Source organism: Gymnoscopelus braueri (genome assembly GCF_963280865.1).
Source record: "Gymnoscopelus braueri genome assembly, chromosome: 1".
NCBI classification, from domain to species: domain Eukaryota; kingdom Metazoa; phylum Chordata; class Actinopteri; order Myctophiformes; family Myctophidae; genus Gymnoscopelus; species Gymnoscopelus braueri.
In genome coordinates, this window is record NC_137603.1 from 15200449 (window position 1) to 15223917 (window position 23469).

At 41.7% G+C, this 23469-nt stretch overlaps 2 protein-coding genes across 2 annotated transcripts; both read left to right on the top strand.

Annotated features, from left to right (window-relative positions):
- The first annotated feature begins 1246 nt into the window (after nucleotides 1-1246).
- On the top strand, nucleotides 1247-9523 carry LOC308092127 (immunoglobulin-like domain-containing receptor 1). The gene is made up of 9 exons (XM_080437962.1): nucleotides 1247-1497; nucleotides 2337-2507; nucleotides 3007-3156; nucleotides 3815-3934; nucleotides 4080-4226; nucleotides 4976-5095; nucleotides 5656-5837; nucleotides 6398-7030; nucleotides 7875-9523. Exons 1-9 carry the CDS (start codon nucleotides 1449-1451, stop codon nucleotides 7908-7910), a joined length of 1608 nt encoding a protein of 535 aa, XP_080294088.1. The 5' UTR covers nucleotides 1247-1448; the 3' UTR covers nucleotides 7911-9523.
- A 941-nt stretch (nucleotides 9524-10464) lies between these two features.
- tmem39a (transmembrane protein 39A) lies at nucleotides 10465-23422 on the top strand. The gene is made up of 9 exons (XM_080438732.1): nucleotides 10465-10726; nucleotides 12224-12429; nucleotides 14093-14315; nucleotides 14746-14829; nucleotides 15132-15289; nucleotides 16952-17309; nucleotides 18276-18463; nucleotides 19294-19414; nucleotides 20507-23422. Exons 2-9 carry the CDS (start codon nucleotides 12317-12319, stop codon nucleotides 20744-20746), a joined length of 1485 nt encoding a protein of 494 aa, XP_080294858.1. The 5' UTR covers nucleotides 10465-10726; nucleotides 12224-12316; the 3' UTR covers nucleotides 20747-23422.
- Nucleotides 23423-23469: the final 47 nt, after the last annotated feature.

A 23469-nucleotide genomic window follows, 5' to 3' on the forward strand; every position in this document is an offset into this window, starting at 1 on the left:
GGATCACTGGGATAACATACTTCAGGAGGACTGGGCATTAAATCAATATTTTATCAATATTATATGACACTAGATATCGTTTGTATTGTCTTTTCCTGTTTTTAAAGGCTGCATTATAGTAAAGCGATTGACTGTTCAAGCAATTCTATTATTTCACTTAAAACACTTAGTTATTATTTAGGCATTACCTTATGATTGTTTGTACCAGAGTCAAACCGTTACATGTTTATCAAAAGAATGTCATTGTGTAAATATTTTGTGAAAGCATAAATAGTTATCTCCACAATATCGTCAAGTCACAACATCGATATCCAGAAATGTTGTCAAAATATCTGTGATGTCCATATCAATCAGTCCAAGATGCAAGCATATTGATACACATACAGTATATATGTATGTGTATACATTATAAATGACTCAGGCATGCATTTACAACTTACAAGAATTACATTCGAATCTGAATATACATGTACTGTTTTCAAAGGCAATACAGACCACAGATAACAATTACTGTTGATTACACATTCATAAAAGCATCAACCCCCCCACTTTTTCATTTCTACACTTTACAGTCTAAGATCAAAATGCTTTGACTGACACCTAGTGGTTAAATCTGACATTTCTCCATAGTCTATTTCAAATAGGCTACTGATGAGCTGTTCTATCTATTGGAAAGAACAACCATGTTATACCAAACAGTGGTGGAAAAAGTACTCACACTTTTACTTAAGTAAAAGTATCAATACCACAATATAAAAATACTCTGTTACAAGTAAAAGGCCTGTGTTCAAAATGTTACTTGAGTAAAAGTACAAAAGTATTGGCATCAAAATATACTTAAAGGACCAAAAGTAAAAGTACGAAAAATGTTTGAAAATAGCAGATCTACAAGCTTGTATGTATAAAATAGGGCTGAAGTGGTGGTATGTTTTATGATATAATAATGTATATCTGAAAAGAAACTAGTAACTAAAGTTTTCAAATAATTGTAGTGGAGTAAAAGTACAATATTTACCTCTGAGATGTAGCTTGGAGTAGAAGTAAAAGTACTGATAATTGGAAATACTCCAATAAAGTAAAAAATACCTCAAAAGTCTACTTAAGTACAGTACTTGAGTAAATGTACTCTGTCTCTGTTACTTTACACCACTGCTATTTAGTGGTAAATATGCACCTGTTTCGGGGTGTGGCCAATGATGATGAGTCGCGCCTGAAGCATCAAACATCATTCAGAGAAACAGAGGCTTTCATACAATGAACGAACGGTCGGTAGTTTATTTAGAATGACTAATGCGCAAGGATTAAGAAGATTATAGTGTCCTCCGTTTTAGTTTTGTGCCACTAAAAAGTCGTGATTGAGCCATTTTTGTTATCGTCTTTTTTTTTTTGGAGAAGATCGTTTATTATTACTGGGTCTTAATTGTGTGGTTTTTCCAGTCACAACCACAATGTGGAGACTGTTGGCTCCGGCGATCATTCTACTTTTCCTTCCATCAGGTAATTTTTCATTTGTTTTCGTTTTGAGCTCTCTATTGTGGCAATAATATTACAATATTATGTAAACTAGTCTACTTATCTTTTACATAATTCAAACTGTACTGTAGACTTAACCTGGGGTATCGGTCACGTGACAGTGGGTTGTGTTTACTAGACAGATACCAATCTCCCAAATGACTCATCCTGTCTGATAGTCTCACATGATGGACACTGGACAGAGCTATACAGTATCCACGAAGTTGTAACTTATTAGGCTAATGTAATACTTGATGGCCGGGGTCCCCTAAAATTAGGAGTAAAACATATTTAACATAGCCAATATGATTAATATCGTCATGCACACAATGTGATGTCTAGTCTACATAAGGTTTTATGTGTGCCCCTCACCCTAATGTCTTTTAACTTTGAGTTGATTGTTATTGCTATTACCTCTTAACATGCTGGTGCACACAGACAGACTTCATCATGTCCATTCTGCCATTTGAATATCTCTTAGAAGTGGTTTCAGGGTCTCTTCCTGACTTCCTCTCTCTTTGTCTGTGTTAGGCTACTTGTTTTTCTAGTTCTGCTACTTTGGGCAGGTCTCCTTGACACACACACTCACACTCACACTCTCACTCACTCACTGTTTCATTTTTTACTTTTTCACTTACAAAACCCAAATGGTATCTCTTGCGTAGTACTAAGGTGAATCTTATTTTTGAAAAGATGCAACAATATATCTGCGCTCTGAAATAAAAGCTCCATTTTGGATCTTCTTACCACAACCTGTATGAATGACTACCTCTCCTAAACACAACCACATGTTGACTAACTTTCTGGTTTCCCTCTCTGCCCAGAGTTATTATGCGTTCAAGTGATTGTTGCCCAGCAAGACCGCAGCACGATGCTGTTTGCCAATATCATTCTGCGCTGTGACTACTCTACTTCCGCCAGCCTGCAAGATGTTCTGGTCACCTGGAGGTTCAAGTCCTTCTGCAAGGACCCAGTACTTGAGTTCTACTCCACAGGTGAAAACTGCAACTCATCCTTTCACACCAAATAAAAATAAGCTCTGGCATCAGTGTACACACACACACACACACACACACACACACACACACACACACACACACACACACACACACACACACACACACACACACAGTGGCTATCAAATGTCCCCTGGCCATTAGCCACTATCCCCACCTTCCATATCACTATCGATGAGGAATCTGGAAATCATAGTCATACATATATGTATAAGTACTGTAGACATTGGTGGGTAGGAAGTTACAGATGGATGCTAATAAATATATTTACATTGGTTTTGAAGATGCAAGCTTTACACTGGGCCCTTGCATTGTAAGGACTTTGGACAGTCACTGTCATCCTACGCACATATAGCTGTTGTGTTACTTTGTCTTAGTAAAATTAAGAGGCGTTCTCGTCATCAACCCAAAGCCCTACTAGTAAAGCCTATTGCTATTTACAATAATCCCTTACAAAATGTTACTTGTGTTTTTGTAGCATACCAGGCTGCTCTAGCGTTGGGTCAGGACCCTTCGAATGACTGCCCAGATCGCCAGAGGACGGTGCGCACCGTGGTCCAGAAGAAAGGATCCAATGAAGCTATTCTGGGCGCAGAGTACCGTGAGCGCAGGATCTCTGTCCAAAATAGTGAGTGTATAAAAAAACCGCTTGTTTTGTCTCATCTGACACACCAGCATTGTTGACAAGACCTTGATCTTCCTGTGCTTCCTATATCTTGAGACCAATAATAGTCCAGAGAGCATCAACATGAAGCTTAATATTCTGTCACACAATGTTGTCGTTGGTAAATGAAAATAACGGATTTTCAAGCCAACCTTGCAATGTAATGGCTTAACACAGAAATCCAAATGAAACATTCAGAGTGAATTCACAAGTAGGCTATGAATGTATGCATTGTGGGAATCATGTTTGAACAATCACTAGGAAATGCATATAATTTACAATTAACTTAAGCCTCCCAGAAGCTTAGTTGAAGGGCTTGTGTAGTTGTGAATGGTAGGTGTCAAGAAGCCAATCTCTGCATACAATAGCCACTGTTTTCATCAAGATGAGTTACAAAATACTTGAAAGCAACCCATTCAAGTGTCCCAAAATAAGTAGCAGGGATACTTTTATTTGACTTATTTTGTTAGTGATTTGAAAGGTTATATTATGTTTTCTCATGAAGTGTTTGATTCTTCTTATTTTGTACATTTCCCCACTGTTTCTGTCAACTTGCCAAAGCAACTTCCTGGGGATTAATGCATTTCTGCCTGAATCTGAAAATATGTTTGTGTTCACACAGAGGCGGACCTGGTGATGAACGAGATAATGTGGTGGGATAACGGGGTGTACTACTGCTCCATTGATGCTCCTGGAGACACCAGTGGAGATTCTGACAGAGAAATCAAACTCATCGTTTACAGTAAGAAACCAAACCTATGTTGGTTACGATGAAGAACATCCGAAAAGCAAGAATATCTGTTCATCAAGATCATGTTCACGTCTTCGTGCACAATGCAGTTAAAACAGAGTAGTTTTACCATCTTTACCATCTTTCCTCCCTCCAGATTGGTTAACAGTACTCCTCATTGTAATCGGATTCCTTCTTTTGATCCTGCTCCTCTGCATCTGCTGCTGCCAATGCTGTCCTCAAAAATGCTGCTGCTATGTCCGCTGCCCTTGCTGCCCGCAGCAATGTTGCTGTCCTGAAAAAGGTACCTCACTCTCCAATGAGTAAATACATTGTTCTATTGAGTCTTGTAGAAACGTACCACGCACTGACCTGGGCATGGCAAGAGAATTCATAATGCTCTTCCCTGCTGCAACACTTACTCTGTGACAGTCTTTCACCAAGAAACTTAAGGATCGTACCAGTACATGGCATTTTCTATTCACAGCTTCAGCCATATATAGTACATAGACCATGTTCCCATTAATGGCTTGATTTTTTTGATGTCAAGTTTGTTTACATTTTCTCCAACATTAAAACTTGAATAATCACATCAATGCCAAATATTGCACAGTTAAGAATCCATGGTTCTTTGAATTCCGTTTGGAAGTTACTTTCAGCTAGACTTCTCAAATCAATCCGCACTTTACAATGTATTAAAACAGAAAGATGATGTAATTGAAAATAACGTGCAATGATTTTTAGCATATTGGATTACTTAATATGAATAAATTTTCAAGCAAGTTGATTACCGTGATTACCACACTGAACAACGCATTCTCACCCCAAGAAGTCAAAGTCATAGTTTGGTCATAGTCAAAGTCATAGTCATAGTTTGACTTGTTGTCTGTCCCAAGAAGTCACAATATGCATTTTGGGGTTCATATCCAGTTGTTCCAGTACAGCTGCACAGTGGCTGAAGCAACACACAGGTGTATCCATCTGAAACATGTCAGTTATGAAGAAATGCATTTTTAAATGTCTAAAACATGTGCTCTTTTTCTTTCTGTCTAGCGGTGATGCAGCACCGTATGATAAAGGACGCTCAGAGGGCCATGGCCCCCTGGATGGGAGGACAGCCGATCTATGGACAAATGAGCAATTCTTCCCAAATGAATCCAATGCTCTACGCAGGTACACACATACCCAGCAACTCTGAAGAGCATATTTTGCATTGCCTTACATAGTGACTTATTGGAAATCAGCATTTTCCCTGATCTCAAATGTGTTAAACCAGGAATGAAGGAGGTTTTATTTGTCACTCACTCATACAGATACAAGCAGTGAAATGTTGGTGCAGGCAGCATGTCTGCAAAACTGATACAACAGCAGCATAATTTACCAAAAAATAATACTGGATTTCAAAGAAAAAAAAATAACAGACAAGATAAAAGATAGAAATGAGGTTAAATAGTACAGGCAAGACCCACACTCCAAAATGTTCTGTAAACCACATGAACCCTAGCATCGCTATTCTGTCATGTTAGGCGAATGTTAGGCTAAAACAAGTGAACACATCGTGTCAATTTGCGATTCATTGTGACTCAGCTATTTTTGGCAAAGAGATTTGATGTAGAGGGGGGGGGGGGGGGAGGGGACCACGTATAAACCCCTAGGGGACCCCAGTCAACTAAGTATATAGGGTTTAAGGGGTTAACTCAATTCCTGATCTATGATTGGCTGTGTCTCCTCAGGATCTGCTTCGGGCAAAAGCATCGCTATGCAACCGATGCCCCTCCCCCCTCCCCACCCTTCAGTCTACAGCATGCCTCCACCGAGTGTCCATGGCAACCATACGCCCGCTAGCAATCAGATGCTTGACTACCTGGAGAGCCAGGTGAGGGGGATGGACATGACCAGTCCCCTTCTTCTACAGGTATGTGAACGCTGTGTCACAGGAGCATACTGCTTCAACATTTTACCCATTTCATTATGTTTACCTCTCCTTGTATACCAATGTCTGATATTGACTTCGAACGATAGCGACTCCCACATGTTGGTCAGCGCACCTGATCAGTGGGGAGCTGAATAGCGTTTACCTACGCCTCCGTTACATCATCGCAGGGAAACGCCTCACTTAGTGTCTGGTGAAAAAAAAGGTGTAGTCATTTGTATTGGAGGTGACACATGCTTGTCTGCACCCTCCATAATGAACCAACCAGTAGGGGTCAGCTGCGACAAAAGGAATTGAGAATTGACAGAATGACTAAATTAGAAGAAAAAGCATCTCTTGAAAGTTTGAAATGCCTTTTTCAGGGTTGTTTTAGCCTACAATGCAAGTTCACTTAATTTCAGTTTTTTTTGTTGACACGAAGGATGAAGTTAAAGTTTCAAGGGATAGATCAGTCCTTAGCATTCTTCTTGACCGATACGGGCAGTTCTTGCATTTTATTTATCTACTTAACACAGTTCTCCTCCTCTTGTCCCCTCCACCAGCCGGTTCCTCCACCCCACCACAACCAAATGCCTCCACCTCCCCATCACATGCCCCAGTCTGTCCCCTTCTCCGCCGGCCCTCCCAGCATGCTCTCCGCCCTTGATGACCGCCACCACGGCCCCACAGAGCGCCGTGTCATCACTCTTCCGCCAATAGGAGAGCAGCACCCAGGGAGAATGCCGCCTCCTCCCAAGACACGCCCTCCGAGCTCCAGCGAAAGCAGTCGCAGCGGGTACCCCCCTCGCCGTGATGACCGAGGGGGAGGAGGAGGAGCGAGACGTTATCCATCGCCAGCGCGCTCCAGAGGCATTCCTCGGAGCTACAGTGAGGAGTCCCTGGACGGCCGGGGTCGTAGTGTGGTGTCGGGAGCAACCGGCCGCCCTCGTTCCCGCTCCCGAGACGACCTGTATGAGACGAGGTCTCGGAGCAACTACTCTCCTCCGCGGCGATCGAGAGGTGGATCGTGGAGCTCCGACGACGAGGACAGCAGCCGAAGAGGGGGAGGAGGAGGAGGAGGAGGAGGAGGTGGTGGAAGACAGGGAGGAGGTGGAGGATGGACTGAGAAGCCTCCCAGCTACACAGAGTACGAGCCTGGGCAGAAACCTGGAGCACGGCGGAATGATCGTTATACTGTAAGAAACACATTGCTTTAACCACTGAAACCGTACATGCTTAATTAACCGTGTCCCCAAGGGTCTAATGTTGCAGTGTGTTGTGAGCTTTTAGATCGGCTATTTTTGCCGAATGTTTGCCTAGTTTCGTCAAATGTTCACCTATTATGACATGGCCACTATAGGGATGCTAGGGTTAATGTTAGCAAGCATTCACACACACATATATGTCTGTCCGTGGCTAATTTGCAAAACACTACATAGATCAGCTCCAAATTTCTTGTACACGAGGAAGACTGTCCCCAAATGTTTTACACATTTTTTTAATTCTTTTTTTTGTGTGAATATCTTGTGAATTCATATCCACTATCTATCCCACCGAACTTCATAGAGGCTTCCCAGAGATTCACTCGGAAGCCTTATTAGACCCCTTCTTGTTTAATTAGAAGGCTAAGAGGTGTGTGTGTGTGTGTGTGTGTGTGGCGTACAGCTGGACCAATCGGCGGTCTTGTGCACACCGCCATTAGGCCAACTTAGTACCTCTGCATTTATTATGGTTTATATTGTTGAAATATAAATTCTGTATCTTATAATGGAAGTGGGGGCACGGCTTGGGCAGAAACTTTGCCCAAATTTGAAGATGACTAATGTCCTCAATATGCCAGAAATAAATCATAAAAGCTGCATGCATGGGCCTTCTATTAACATTTTGCCAACAATACAATTCCAAAGTTGCATCATTAGACGCTGTCTTATTTTAAAATGCATGCACGGCTGCAAAGCTACACAGAGGCACGTATACAGACACCTGTAAAAATGTGTCGATGCTGATCTAGTGGGTCTAAAGTCTGTGTGTCTCTCTCAGGACAAGAGCTCTCGCAATGGCAGTGTGGTCATCTGAGCCGTCCCGCTGGCAGACCTCCTGTGGCTTCCACTTAAGATGGCTACTTTCAGTCACTAGAATGGATTGCTGTCATTCAATATGCCACAATGTTAATGTTGTTTTTTTACCAACAATAAGTGAAGTGGTTGCCAACCGTAGGAGAAGCTGTTTTGGAATGGGTACCTACCTACACTTAAGTGGCAGCTGGTTTGGCAAATGCAGCAATAAATCGTGAAACGTTTTATTTATTTTTTATTTTTTGGGGCCTCATGACATTTTTAACTGTACATTTTTAATCCCAATTTGAAATTAACAGGTATTGTGTAATTGATTTGTCAGCATAGAGATGGCCTTGGTGTGAATAGCCTATGATAAGATCTTGATCGAAGAACTCTCTACTGTGACAATTTAATTCAAATGTATGTATATATGTTTTTTGTTTTATATTCTATGGCTATAGAGCACCGAAGTCTGACGTCACTGCCGCTAGAGGGCGCTGTTCCGCTGGTTCGTGGCTTTATTTTTTGTGTTGAAATCCCCATTGGGGAATCTTGGATCACGTCATATAAGAACTGTGTTCCAAACATAAACACACCACCCCGGCGTTCTGTCAGGGGGTGGCTCTGCATCGTTTATTGTATTCATTTATATTTGATACAGCCTGTTCCTGGTGAAAATGGAATTAATTCTGCCTTAAAAGTCTTAAGAACTACTACTTCTGTGTCTGAAATCACTGTCCCTACAGCAGCCGTGTTCATGGTCGTTTGACTCGTTTCTAGCGTTTATTGTGTTACTCTTTGGGTAAATGTGTACATTTCCACCTTCAGTCGATGCTTCATATCCATATGAGTAAAAAAAAGCCGGGGTGGTGCGTTTAATTTTCGAACAGTTCTTATATGAGGCGATCTAAGATTCCCAAATGAGGATTTCAACACAAACAATAAAGCCACGAACTAGTGGAACAGCGCCCTCTACTGGCAGTGACGTCAGGACGTCAGTGCTCTATTCTTATCTGAGCTGTAGCTACCGTAGGAGCTACTGCAGGTTTTGCAATACCCCCCTCTACTGGATCAGTAGGGTTATGGCCATGTTATAGAGGGTTTAGACTAACTCAGGTACTGTTTATCATTGCGTTTTTGTTCATTATTGTAGTTTTATACCAACCTGTTGTCTGTAAAATTGATACATTCGTTTTTTTATTGTTTTAGTCAATCCGCACCAAGTGAGATGCTAGCCAATTAGTCTCGCGCAGCTAGACTGCTGCCTTTCAAACGCTTCATTCAGAGACTGTGGAATAGTTGTCTGGCTACGCAAGACTATAGCCAATGGGACCTATCCTTTTCTCTTGTCAACAAAGAGAAAACATGATGCTACACCCCCCACACACAGTGTATTTTGTACATATTTGTTTCATATTTTCAAGATGTGTTGAAGTAATAACTATTTTACCAAAACTGTTTTTGAATGAAAACCTGTATGACATGAAAATGCTGCAGCCAGATAAATGTTTGTCTAGAACCTATTATGTGAGACAAATTAGTAGGTGAATGAAGGAAAGTGCTGTTCCATGTGTTTTCTAAAATATTGTATGAATGAAGCCATATTATGACAATAAAGCACAGCTGAGTCTACTGGTTGTAGTTATGTTTTTTTCCCCTTTACTTTATCATTTAGACAAGCTGAAAGGGCCACTATGAATGTATGGCTGCACTATAAGGTGTTTCATGAGCTGTTATCCTCAGCTTAATGAATGATCTCATGATTATTATTTTTTTACCATGGTAGAAATAGAGGAGCTGAGAATTGAATCGCCTATTAAAACATTGACATTGCACTTGTAATACAATAATACTTATAAATGTATGACTTCCTAAAACTCAAACAACAAATAATTAAACAAATGAATATGCATGCATGAAAAATACTACATATCGGCACGAGAAATCTACTACTTTCCAAGCTCATGTTTTGTGGACTAAGAACAGAACGTGTTTAGTGTGTTTACTATTGTGATTAGTAGTTCACGTCGCACAGCTGATGACGTTTGTGTGAAAGTCTTCAGCAGACGAGGTCGCAGCGCTGATGACGCGCGGGGTTCAGAGGAGGAGGTGCAGTTTTGCCACGTCGGTTCTCTCTCTGTGTGTGTCAGTGTTGCCATATCGGCTTATTATAAGCGACTTTGGGATTCCTTTTCTGTAAAGTTGCTTGTACAAATGTGTCGTTGCGTTTTTGTCGGCTGGTTTCTAATGTGTACTTGCTTATTTAGGCTTGCTTCCAAATGTAATATTTTTTTAAACTAGTGGTTCTCAATCTTTTTCATAAATGTTTTGTGCGAGGGAGCATTTGTGTTAGAATGTTTCACAATTTCCCCCTCAAATATTCCACATTTTATTTAAAGAGTTTGAAAATAGCAGATCGCGTTGTGAGCCTGTAGATCGGCTGCATTTGCTATTTTCAAATAGCCAATGCATGGTTTAAAGTGCTCATGTGGCCTAATAGTTGCTGCTTTTGGGCTTCTTTTCTAGACCCGGGTTGCTTATTTCTCTCACAGAACCTGGCAACACTGGTGTGTGTATGTGTGTGCAATGCCTCACACTGTTGCTCATCCCAAGCGCAGGCAGCTTTAAACAAGTTTTTTAAACCCTCTACCCTCTCATCCGAGGCTCAACTAAGTGCACAACGCTGTCTTTGGCCTCGCGGCTCACTGAGAAATGAGCGAACTTTAGGATCTTGACGCTAAAAACATGGAGAAAAGAAGTGGTCGGTGGCGCTGCTGCTGTGTGTGAACTGATGCATCCTCGTCCAGCACACCCTCCGTTACACGTTGATGCCGTGTAAGTAACTCACGAACGAACACTTCTTCTTCGTGTACAACGTGTGCGTGTACGTGGAACCAACACTTCTTCTTCGTGTACGCGTGCGTGTAACCAACACTTCTTCTTCGTGTACGTGTAACCAACACTACTTCGTGTACGTGTACGTACACAGTACACACACACTGTCGGATTTAAAAAGATATACCGTTTTTTTTTTTCATTCTAAGCGCTTTGGTGGCGGGTCACGTGTGTGTTGAGAAGTTGTTGGAGGAAAACAAAGACAACAAATGCGTGATGTCACCGTTCAGAGTCAGACTGGCACAGTTGGAAAAAATCCCCAGTGTTACTTTAACTCTTTGAGTGTACAGATCTAAAGCACAAATGGACCCTAAGGGTCCATTTGTGCTTTACATCTGTACACTCAAGAGTTACAAATCAGTAATTGAGCACTGTGTGTTGTCAGATGGAGTGAATGCATGTCCTAGCAAGCCTGACAGGAACAATAACCCCTATCTTAACAATTCAACAAATCACGAGTTGGACTTCTTGACTGAGGGATACTGCTCTCTCTACTTGTATGATTTGATTACTGCATTATTCACGTCTTAAACATGCATGCCTTCTACACAGTAACGTCCTCCCATTTAGGATGTATCCTGTTCATTTAACTCAATGTACAGTCACGTTTAAATGCTACTTTTTGCACACTTCTTCTCAGAGTTACAGAAGGCTAAGTGAAAACTTGGAGCATTTTGCTGTTTTTTATTGTGTTTTTTTCTTCTTCACATCCTCTCAGTTCCTATTTTCGCATTTGACTTTTTGACTGTTTGGTTTCGCTCTGCTCCCTCTGCAATATGGTGTCTACAAACTGCCGTTTCCTGTGGGACAGATAGACTTATCTGCATGGTGTGACTACAAGTACAGACCAAGTCACCATGACATCCAAAACGTAGCTCTGTCTGTGCTCTTTTAGTCTCTACAGCTCCGTGGCATTGTTTGAATAAGTACTGTTGTGTAACTTACTTGACATATGTCTTCACATTGTTTAGTAGTAACTTTAAGCAAAAAAAGGAGAGCACTTCATCCATTTTCAGCCTTTTATCTTCATATAATTGGTCCTCGCTAATTCTCATAAGTTGGCACATTTTCCAGTCGACTCACTCTGTGTCTCATTGGTGGGCTGTGCACAGTTCAGAAACCTACCAATGACATCATCGATGGGGATTCCAAGCTAAACTACAGCCTTTGTCTTCCTGGAAAGTTAGCATGCTCAAATAGAAGCCGTTAATAAAATAATTAAAACGTTTGAAAATCTTGTTTGAAACTTTCCTTCCAATGATGTCACTGGTAGGTGGGTGAGACACGTGTAAGTAGACGGAGATGGTGCCATCTAGTGAGGACCAATTATATGAAAATAGGTTGAAAATGGGTGAAGTGCTCCTTAAATAACTATTACATAATCCATGGTGACAGTGTCTTTCTTTACTAACTCTGGCCTTTTCTTTTCCTTTCCAGCAGTCTAAGTGTGTTTGCTGGGTCTCTGAGGAGGAGAGGGAGGAGTGTCTGTCGGCTGGTGGTAGCCCGTGGTTGCCACGGTAACTGGCGACCATGCCAGGAGGTCGCAGGGGCCCTAGCAGACAGCAGCTAAGCCGCTCTGCTCTGCCCTCCCTGCAGACTCTGGTAGGAGGCAACCTCACCAATGGCATGGGCCTCAGGAACAGGTATGAGATCAGTGATTGTCAAACTTTTATTTTATTTCAAGCACCCCCAGTTTGGTATGCGTTGTTACATTTTTACGCTCTCAGAGTTACAAACCTGTAAGGGCCCAATTATGGTTCCTAACTATCTATCATTTAGCTGTGGACGTCCTGGAAGCCCTCAAGTATCCCCGGGGACCATTGATGTAGATACACACACACACACACACACACACACACACACACACACACACACACACACACACACACAGACAGTACACTGCTATATGATGCAGGCTGGGCACAATTGAAATGTATTGGGTGCATTCTCAACCACTTGAGCAATAATTGTTGTAAATTAAAACTGCACCTAACAGCTGCTATATGATGTTGGGCCCAAGGTTTTTGGGGTCCCTTAAAGGTAGCTCTCCACCAAACAGACAGACTACTACAGATTACTACAGACTGGCAGTCGAATGAAGTCGGTAGATCAGTTGGTTGGAAGGTGTGAAAAAAAGTTGCTGAATGCACCTGAGCCGACATCGACAGACGGCTATTATGGTGCTAAAAATAGCCTGTTGAAAATGTATTTTTCAACAACAAGCCAACTGCTATCCGACAGTCGGCTTTCGCCGCTTCTTTACAACTTGTGACCCAACGCGACAGTGTACCCACTGCCCATTCAACAGCAGACACTTACCAATACTTACTGCCGCCGGCGGAGAGCTACCCTTAAGTAAAACTGTCTTTGGGGGACTTCTGTGTAAATGTTTCAAAAGGAGTATGATTGTCTACAGATAAATAGTTTTGACTTAATGAACTAAAGGTCCTCTGAATTCCACATTTAAGGATGTGGTCTGCACAAAATGATTACACAAGCATTTACATCTGCACCTCCTGTAATATTTGATTACACATACAGTTCTCCCAGTAAGCAGTTATACCACACATCTTTGTTTATTAACTTTTATAGGAATATACTAATATAGTTATTATTGTCAATGTTTATAGTAATATAACTTATGATGACTTATGCTTCAGCATCATCATCCTTTTTGTGTGGCACGATCAATAGGGATCCAGAAAAGGTGATGAAGTGTATCGCAAAGCAATGCTCGGACAACAAATGGCTTTTCTCTGCTCATGACTATTTTCCTGAGCACACTGTTTCACAGTATTATGATCTTTCCAAAATACATCTTATCTTATAAATCTGTTGCTTTGGCAGAAAACTGAAATGACTCATCCTAATATCTTCCATTGCCTCTAAACATCTTCTGAAACACTGTGGAACTCCGTATCAGTTAGGCCTAATGAGTGTATTAAGTGTAATGTGTATGAGTAATCCGTAAACGTTGACCATATTACTGACTTTCTTTTGCAAATGGTTTTAACAAAACACCATCACCAAAAATGCTGACTTTCGGGTAGTTTTTGGCATTTCTGCCGCACGCCTGTGTAGATGCTGATCATCACCTTCAACCGATGTTAATCGCAGCCCCGTATGAACCACTTCCTCTGTGCTATAAATACATCAGCAAAAGGTAACTGGTTTTGAGTCACTGTCTCCCGCGGAACATCATTAATACAGACCAGTGTTGCTAGTAGGCATGATGAGCCACTGAGTGTGGTAAAAGTATGTGTGTGCTCACTGCTCACATGCATGTTTGCTTGTGTTTTTTTGCAGGAGTGGTAATTCAGTGGGTCTGTCTGCCCCGCCTCTTTCGGCCCTCATCACCCCGGAGCCTGTCCGTCACTCAAGGATCCCCGAGCTGCCATTGGACAGCAGCCTTTTGTTTGAGTTCTTGCTCTTTATTTATTTGCTGGTGGCCTTGTTTGTTCAGTACATAAACATTTATCGGACTGTCTGGTGGTACCCGTACAGTCATCCTGCTGCGTCTACCTCGCTGGTGAGAGCATGCTCAAATTATATTCAACTAAATTATTATTACTTGTGTGACTTAATTAACTCATTCAGTGCCATTGACGTCACCGACGTCACGTTTTTATAAGGTTGCCAATGACGTCGCCGGCGTCATAAAAAAATCTTTTTTTTTTTTTTTTTTTTTTTTTTAAATGTTCAGAACCCAAGATTGATTTGAAGATTTGCTGCTCCATTCACTTCTTGTTTAACATCTCTTCCTAAGCACTTTTTTTTTTTTACAATGTATTTTTTTGCCTTGGCACAGGGGTGATATAATATAATATTTTTTTGGCACTGAATGAGTTAACAGCTTCAGATATTTCCTAAAAAGGTGCATAAACATGACTTGACTCAAAATGTTGTATTAGTCTTACTCTTATGTCCTCCTTTTGTATGAATGTGTTGAATCTGTACAGAACTTCCATCTGATGGACTACCATCTGGTTATCTTCATCACAGTCATGTTGGCCAGGAGATTGGTGTGGACTATTGTTTCAGAGGTACACACACACACACACACACACACACACACACACACACACACACACACACACACACACACACACACACACACACACACTGACTCATTAAGAATGAAACATTGATATGCACAGATGTCCCATTGCCCTGCCCCAGTGGTTATCAAAATGGGGTCCAGGGCTCCTTGAGGGGGTTCCAAACGGACCCTCACAGGACTAACTGTGAGAGTGTACACATGGAACCAAATAGACCTTTTGGGTCCTTGAAATGAAAAAGTTTGACAACCACTGCCCTAACCCTTGTTTTGGTTGTGTTCCTCCAGGTGTCGACTCAGAGCACTGGTGGCTCGCTGGTCCGCTATGTGGTTCTGATTGCAGCCCGGCTCAGCCTGCTGACCATGTGTGGCTGGGTACTCTGCTGGACCTTGGTTAACCTCTGCAAGAACCATTCTGTCCTCAACCTCCTCTTCCTTGGATACCCGTGAGTCTGTGTTAGTTTTTCTCGATTGCTTAATTTGCATAAAAAATTTTGGATCCTGTAGCACGAAAACCCCATATCTTTGTCATTCCCCCAAAACACACACACACACACACACACACACACACACACACACACACACACACACACACACACACACACACACACACACACACACACACACACACACATTTCCCGTACCGGCAAACACGTTTCCACAGTTCAATAATCCATTTTGTAATGCAAACCCTTCACACAAAAGTGGCCAATAAATCATTAATTGGACTATATGTTCATTCAGCAAAACATGCTCGAAGTTTAATTAGTCATCACAACCAAAACCACACCTTTCTCCGTGGGCAAATACTAAGCCTCAAAACGCACCAATCAATCATAATTGCAGAGTCAATAAATGGGGCTGAAAGGCATGTCCATGTGCTTTGGAACAATGGATACTAACGATGTCAAGGTCGCCATGTCAAAGTGGGTCCATACACGACACGGCACAACTCCTATAATTTCTAGATAAGCTGCACAATAACTTTCTTAACAGGAAGGGGAACAAGAGGCAACCAGAGCAAGCCCGGTATGTTGTCATTTGGGATAATGTGAGTTTCCATCAGGCTGCTCTGGTTCACACCTGGTTCAATGCCAACCCAGATCCATCGTCTAAGCATTTATTCCCCATTTCACTTTAATGCAATAGAGGAGTTTTTCTCAACATGGCGGTGGAGAGTGTATGACTGCAACCCCCTCTCACAGCAAAACCTCCTGGAGGCAACGGTGAATGCCTGTGGTGATGTGTCTGTGGAGTCTATCCAGGGTTGGATATGGCAAACAAGTGCATTTTTCCCACGCCGCCTGGCAAGAGCAGACATGATGTATGACGCTGAGATATTATGGCCTAACCCAGAAAGTGAGACGAGATGATGAGAACAGTGATGCTGATGCTGAGCAACCTGTACATTTGGAAATACTGTAGCTTCTAGAAATTGGGTATTTGACTGTGTATGAGTCTTTTTTTTTATTGTCAATGTGACATTTAGGTCAGGTTTTTGACCAGAACAGCATTAACATTGGTATTCCCCTATCACTATTGGAAGAGGTATTTACAGTATTACAGTACTGTTTTCAGGGTTTTCCTGAAAGCGTTATCGGGATAGTCAGTGCTTAGAGTTCCAAATTACTGTTGGTATGGTATTGTGATGGCTAATCATTTTGGTAGCAAGGTAACAGTGTGTTCCAGTGTGTAACAAGCATGTCATCTGTGTTTTTGACAGCTTATGTCTGAGGGCAACGTTTGATTTATGATCCCCCGAAGCAGTTATGTGTTTGCATTGTTGGGTGTGACGTGTGAATTTTAAAAATAGTATACCGTGACGGCCCTATGGCCTATGTCAGGGTAGATAGATTTGGGAAAATGGTGAATTGTTCCAGGAATTGTGTCAACACAGCAAAATCTAGCCTGGCATGGCTAAAATATATATATATTTATCTAGTTGTAACTCCCAAGTGCACAAATGTAACTGAACCCCCCCTAAACATGTAGTATAGGTCCAGACATTTGGTGAGGAATTCTGCACTGACAATTTCTGATGTGACCAAGCAACAAGTCTCTCTTTTCTCTTGTCCTCCCTCTCTTTTCCTGCTGTCCATCCATCCCAGATTCGGGGTGTACGTCCCGCTCTGCTGTTTCCACCAGGAAGGGGGAAAGAGCCAAACGGCAACAACCGACTGCGATTACCAAGCTGACCACCACCAGAGCGACCTATCGGATGCACCATTCTTTCGTCCCCGCGACTTCTTATTCCTGTTACGAGAGAACCTTAGGGAGCAGTTTGCCAGTACCCCCCACGCACCCACGCACACCTGTCCCCCACACACACATTCACACACGCCAGACCTGATTCGCTCTGAGGTGGAGGAGCTGAAGAGTGACTTTAATCGCAGAATCAAGGAGGTGCTGTTCAACTCTCTGTTCAGCGCTTATTATGTAGCCTTCTTGCCCCTCTGCTTTGTTAAGGTTGGTATCTGTTATCTCATTTGTGATTTGTTTACCTTTTTTCTTCACAATTTAATTGCTATGGACACACAAATCGTATTAATTTACGGTGGCATTTCCTGTTGTTATTTTCATCATCAGTCCATTGTGTTCCTGTCTAGGGTCCAACCAAAATATTGTTTTTGCATATTGCTTTCTTGCAACGTGCCAATGACGTGTTTGACGTGTTTTTGAAAAAAATGTTTTAAAAAAAGAACCCAAGATATTATTATCTGAAGATTTGCAGCTCCATCCACTCCTTGTTTAACTTATAACTGAAAAAGGCTGTATCTCGCTTCCTAAGCACCTTTTTTTTACTTTGAAAAAATCTCTGGCACTGGGACAACATAGCCAGAAATAATTCTGGCACTCGGTGAGTTAATATCGGATATATATTGGCATGTCCATATCTGCCTCTGGTTCACCGCACTATCAATGAATGTAAAAGACGAGAGATTTAGTTTTGTTGTTGCTGTTGTTGACAGTATGATCTGCATTTCTAGAGCACTTTTATCCTTACTGGGAGTAACTGTCTCCCCATGTAGTTCTTAGGGCAGTAATGGCACTACAATTTATTTTCTACCAATACAATTTGATGTAGATTGTTGTAAAAAAGGAAATGTGGATGTGGACAATATTATACACTTTGCCTGTGTATGTTTGTCAGATGTTTTTAGACTGTCCAATACCGAAGAGAGAGTCTCAGGGCACCTTTATTTTGAATTTGCAATATTTATTATTTGCACATTTTATTTAAGAAAAAAAAAGCATTTGCTATCAGCAGCATTGGTAAAAAAAAAAAGAAGAAGAAAGGAATCTGAATTGGCATGAAAAAACAAAAGAAACATTGGTTGAACCCTATGCCGGATTAATTTACTATGCTTTGTTGTAATGCTTGTGTATGCACTCAGTATATGTTTACTTATCTCTGCCCCTTTACTTGTGTAGAGTACCCAGTACTATGACATGCGCTGGTCGTGTGAGCATCTGATCATGGTCTGGATCAATGCGTTTGTGATGTTGATGAGCCAGCTGCTGCCGCCCAGCTACTGTGACCTGCTCCATCGCTCTGCAGCACATCTGGGACGCTGGCAAAAGCTAGAGCACGGCTCATATAGTAATGCTCCTCAGCATCTGTGAGTGCCTCTTGCCACACAGGTCAAACACGCACACGCACGCACATATACACACACACGCACACTAGGGGTGGGACGATATATCGCGATACTTTCTCCCGCGATAAATAATCGATATACTGCCGAAAAATAATATCGATATTAAATTGTTTTTATTTTATTTATTTATATTTTTTTGTGATGCGTTGTTTTTCCTACTCTGTATTTGTGTAATGATGATTTTGAACTGTTTGGTGCTATTTTATGTGTTCATGAATTGAATACAAGGACTATGGTGATATATCGTTGGTGAAATTTCATGCAATATATCGTGATATCGCAATATATCGATATTTTCAGATATCGTGATATATATTGTTATCGTGGGCCTAATATCGTGATATATATCGTATCGTGAGGTACCCATATCGTCCCACCCCTAACGCACACGCAGGACTAAAATCACATCCTTGCACATGTGTATCAAATAGGGGTGCAGCAGTTAATCAAACTAATTGATTTAATCTATTATACAAAATTATCAATAATCAAGTCGATTAATAATCGATAAGTATTTGGGGCATGTGATTATAGGCTTAAAGTTTCAAAAAAATTAAACAAATAAATAAAAGTTAAGATAGCCAATCTACAAGCTCAAAATGCATTGTGAGCTTGTAGATTGGCCATCTTCAGTATGTTTGCATTGACATTGGAAGCGCACCAGAAAACACGCTTCTCAATTATTCGATAAATCGAAAAAGTAAAAAAAGATAATGGATAGTTGCAGCTCTTGTGTCAAATATTTCTGGTGTGTGATAAAGCCATGCGTGTACAACCTGTCTGTCTTTCAGCTGGTCAGAGAGCACCGTCTGGCCTCAGGGCGTGTTGGTACGACACAGTCGAAGTCTCTACAAGGCAGTAGGGCCCTATAATGTGGCACTGCCCAACGATGTTTCCCATGCAAGATTTTATGTGAGTAGGTGGTTGAATGGACAGGCAGTCATTCACTCATTTGACATACACTGTCAGCACGCACACGCGCACGTTCATTCATTCATAGATGCCATAAGGGGAAATTCAGTTTTCATAATGCTGTGCGGTCATGCTTTAGCTTGGATTGATAATAACGCCTGATTTTTAAGAAACAATGCCCTGTTGTGAGAGTACACAGTAAAATCCTTTGCGTTCATTTAACTCCAAAACTAATTTATGGGTCCATTTGGTTCCATTTGTACACTCTTTGGAGTTAAATTAACCCAGAGATTTTACTGCGTAGAGCTCAGTATTTATCAGAGGCATCATAGAGCAGAGATGTACCCATTTTCAACCTTATCTTCATATAATTGTTCCATACTAATGCTCATCATTATAAGATGATTTCCGTCTACTCACTCTGTCTCATTAGTGGGCTGGCAGTTCTGAAACCTGTCTACCAATGATATCATCGATGGGGATTACAAGCTATTGGAAACAGCCTTACTCTTCCTGGAAAGTTAGCGTGCTATAGTAGAAGAATAGATCTAGCATTAATTAGATAAAATAAATGACCAGAATGTTAGAAATGACCAAACCTGCTTACCGATAATGTATGAACTCTCCACAGCCCTCCTCTAACACACAGACCAAGTAGACAAAACGGTACCATATTATAATAAGTATTAACGAGGACCAATTATATGAAGATGGGTTGGAAATGGGTGAAGTTGTCCTTGCTACCTATACGTTGTTATACCTTTGAATCCGGGAGCCACCTCTGTGTCTCATAAGTATTTGCTATACATATAGTAACATCATTTTTTTATTTACTTTTTTAGTTAGAATTTGAATGTATTCAGAAAACTGTGGTTAGGTTTTAGAAGGCGTTTTTAGAATCGGCCTCAGGTCTTAATGGGTTAAAGAAATGTTACTAAAAAATAACTAGATAACCATAGTATATATATTTTGCCTGTATCACACAGTCCTTGTGAAATCCATAGATATTTAATTTGTGGCCTTCCATCTGTTTTGTAGTTATGTTATTCTGTCCTTTCTGCCTGACCCCGTCTCTTCTCTTTGCACATCTAGATCCTGTTTCATAAGCCATTGCGGATCCTCAACCTGTTGATCTGGATCGAGTCCAGTGTGGTCCTGTACCAGCTCTATTCTTTGCTGCGGTCCGAGCGCTGGAACCACACGCTCTCCCTGGGGCTCATCCTCATCTGCAACTATTATGTCCTTTTTAAATTACTGCGGGCCCGCATCGTCCTCGGAAAAGCCTACTCCTACCCATTGTCCTCCAACAGCTTGGGGCTGAAGTCACAATAACGGCCCTCCCTCCACCACCCGCCCCTCACCTAAGAACTCTGAATGTAAAGAGGAGGTGGGTAAACGGTTGGCCACGTGGAAGAAGCAGGGATGGGCGGGCTTGCTTGACGATAGCGCTTCGGGACGGACTGTGAACTCATAATTACGTTTTGATACGGTTCTATTTTTCATGCAATGTTTATATACCTATTTAAAGAGTATTTTTATTTTGTATACTGTTTCCAGTTACACCGGGCATTACCACGCCGACAACGTTGGTATGAGGTATTATATGTTGCTAGGCGACAGGAAAGTCAGGGAATGCCGGGAGGTGACTTCCACCAAAGATGTTTTAAGTGCAGGTGGCCAAACCCAGAGTAGACTTGGCCTCTGCCAGCCAGTTTCGATTGTTTGCACGCCCAGACAGAGAAGAGATTCCGAGCAGACAAAATGTGCCTAAATGCTGACCAATGTTCTGCTTATTCTGCGAATCCCCAGGGCCCTTAACATTTCATTTTGGGATCAGTCAAATTGATGCAGCTGTTGGGGGCAGTATGACGTTGAGCATTGACAGTTTTCACTGCACCACTCGAAAGAGCGCAGTAGAGCTGCAAATATTGTTACCACTATTTGCGGCTTCGACACGTTTTATCTTTCAAGCAGGGCCTTGGGCTGTGTTTTCTACCATCACCTAGGAGAGAAGCGAAAACTCCTGTACGTAGATCAGTTTATAGGAGCAACGCCTGAGGTGCTTTGCTGCTTCTGCAGGGACTGCTGTATTCCTCCTCCATTTGTTATGTTACTGTATTATATTGTGAGTATCGGCTTATTTCACAGCAACAGCTATCAGGGCGAGAGTTATACTGGGGCATTGACGAGTGATGAGATTTTAGGGCAGATGTATGCAATTTCTCACAGTGTTTGATCCCCTGCCCCAGTTATCGAGCATTTCAAGTGTAACTTTGAAGAGCCGACTGCTATAGCCGGGAGACTGTTGGTTCCTTTTTGTCTACCCGTCTTATTTAAGTTTGCCCATTGTGTAGGCAGGTGTTGAGGTTATTCGCTATGATGTTGGCCTATGTTTCATTCATGTTCCTTTAAGGTTATCAAGTCACTGTTTTATATAATTTCCCTGTGACTGAGTGGTTAAACCATAACAAATCGGATCAACATTTTGCCATGGTATTGTTGCCTTTTTTATTGTTGGTTGGATAGACGACAAAATGAATACAGGTAATACATATGTCTGTTGGTACATCCCATACCTCATAACCCTCTCTCCTCAACAAGTATGTACATGTAAAGTAAACTCACCATCGCATGGATTCAACTATGTAGGATTTCTGATGAGAACAACCCCCCCATTACTGTGCTTTCCATTCCCATGAGGGAGAAGCGCAGAACCAGAGCGAAGACGACTGGAGGCAAGATTGCGTTTGTGAGATTCTTCCTGGTATATACTGTATGTTCTCAGTTACCAAAATGGTGTTACATTTTGCCTTGCAGTTACATTGCCTTTGGGTCACAGTCCGTGTGTATCTCGATCTCAACTCAAAGTGGTTTCCTTCCTTTTGTACTCATCTTGCTCAGTAATCAGCAGGCTGTGGGTAAGGAGGCGATGTAATGGGGATCCGTCATATCTTCACACTGATTTTCTACATGTAGAACTGAATGTTTATGCTAATAATTGGTCTTATGAAAAATTGCCATTTTCTGAACAGTCCAGAATGCTCCACTGTTTACTTAAATCTAGATGAAGAGCACTTGCAGATGGGGGAGAGAGGAAACCATTTTTGAGACGCAACCAGGCGTCTGAATTACCAGTGGTGCACAGGGCCTGAACTCAAGTCTTGTCTCTTGAATATGCTCAAGATAAGTGCCATACATTTGCCTATTCCTCTGCCCCATGATACTTAAATGTCAGTCAGTCATAAAATCAGCTCCTTGGTGCACCTTATGCATGTGTGGAGATCGAATTGTCATTTTCCAATTGAATGTAGCAGACTTTGTGAGTCAATGGTGCTGTTGTATGGGTCTTTTATGTTGTTGGCATGAGCCAAAATCCTAGCACTATTTGTCATGTTAATTTGGAATGGTTATTGTATTATATCGTCACCCCTTTATGCCATTGCCCTAACATCCCTTCAATCAAAAGAAGTGGCAGCGAAGTGGCAGGTTGCTTTCGAGCCAGCTTCTCTCATTCAATTCTCAGGCGAATCTCAAGTCTGTCCTGTTAACGGCTCCCATCCCCTTCCTTCTCGGATTACTATGATTGGTGGAACACCCAAGGATAATGTGTGAGGGAGGAGACGGAGAGGGGCAATACTGTACGCTTGAGAAAAACTGACACTCAATCCCTCTAGCCTGGGATCTCAATCCAACCTGTTCTCCTGAGGTGTGTCGACTACCCTACGCCACATTTACACTCAGACAACGCAACTGGAGCGTGTGGTTTTACATCGGAATGCTTAAATCCATGTTGTCGCTTGTGTGTACAAGCACCCATGATGGAGGTTGTAAAATTGAGATGCACGATTTGTCTATCAACCTTCATATTAATGGAATGTGTGTGTGTTTGTGCGGGAGTAGTCAGAGAAGCTGGTCCTAGTTGACCCATTTACAGTATTCTTTGCCCCCACAGCGTTTCTGAAAATGCCTCTTGACATCTGAAACAATAAAAACGGTGTTAAAACTTAAGGGTTTCATGTGGGCATGCATGTTGTGTTGTGTACACTTGTCTCTTT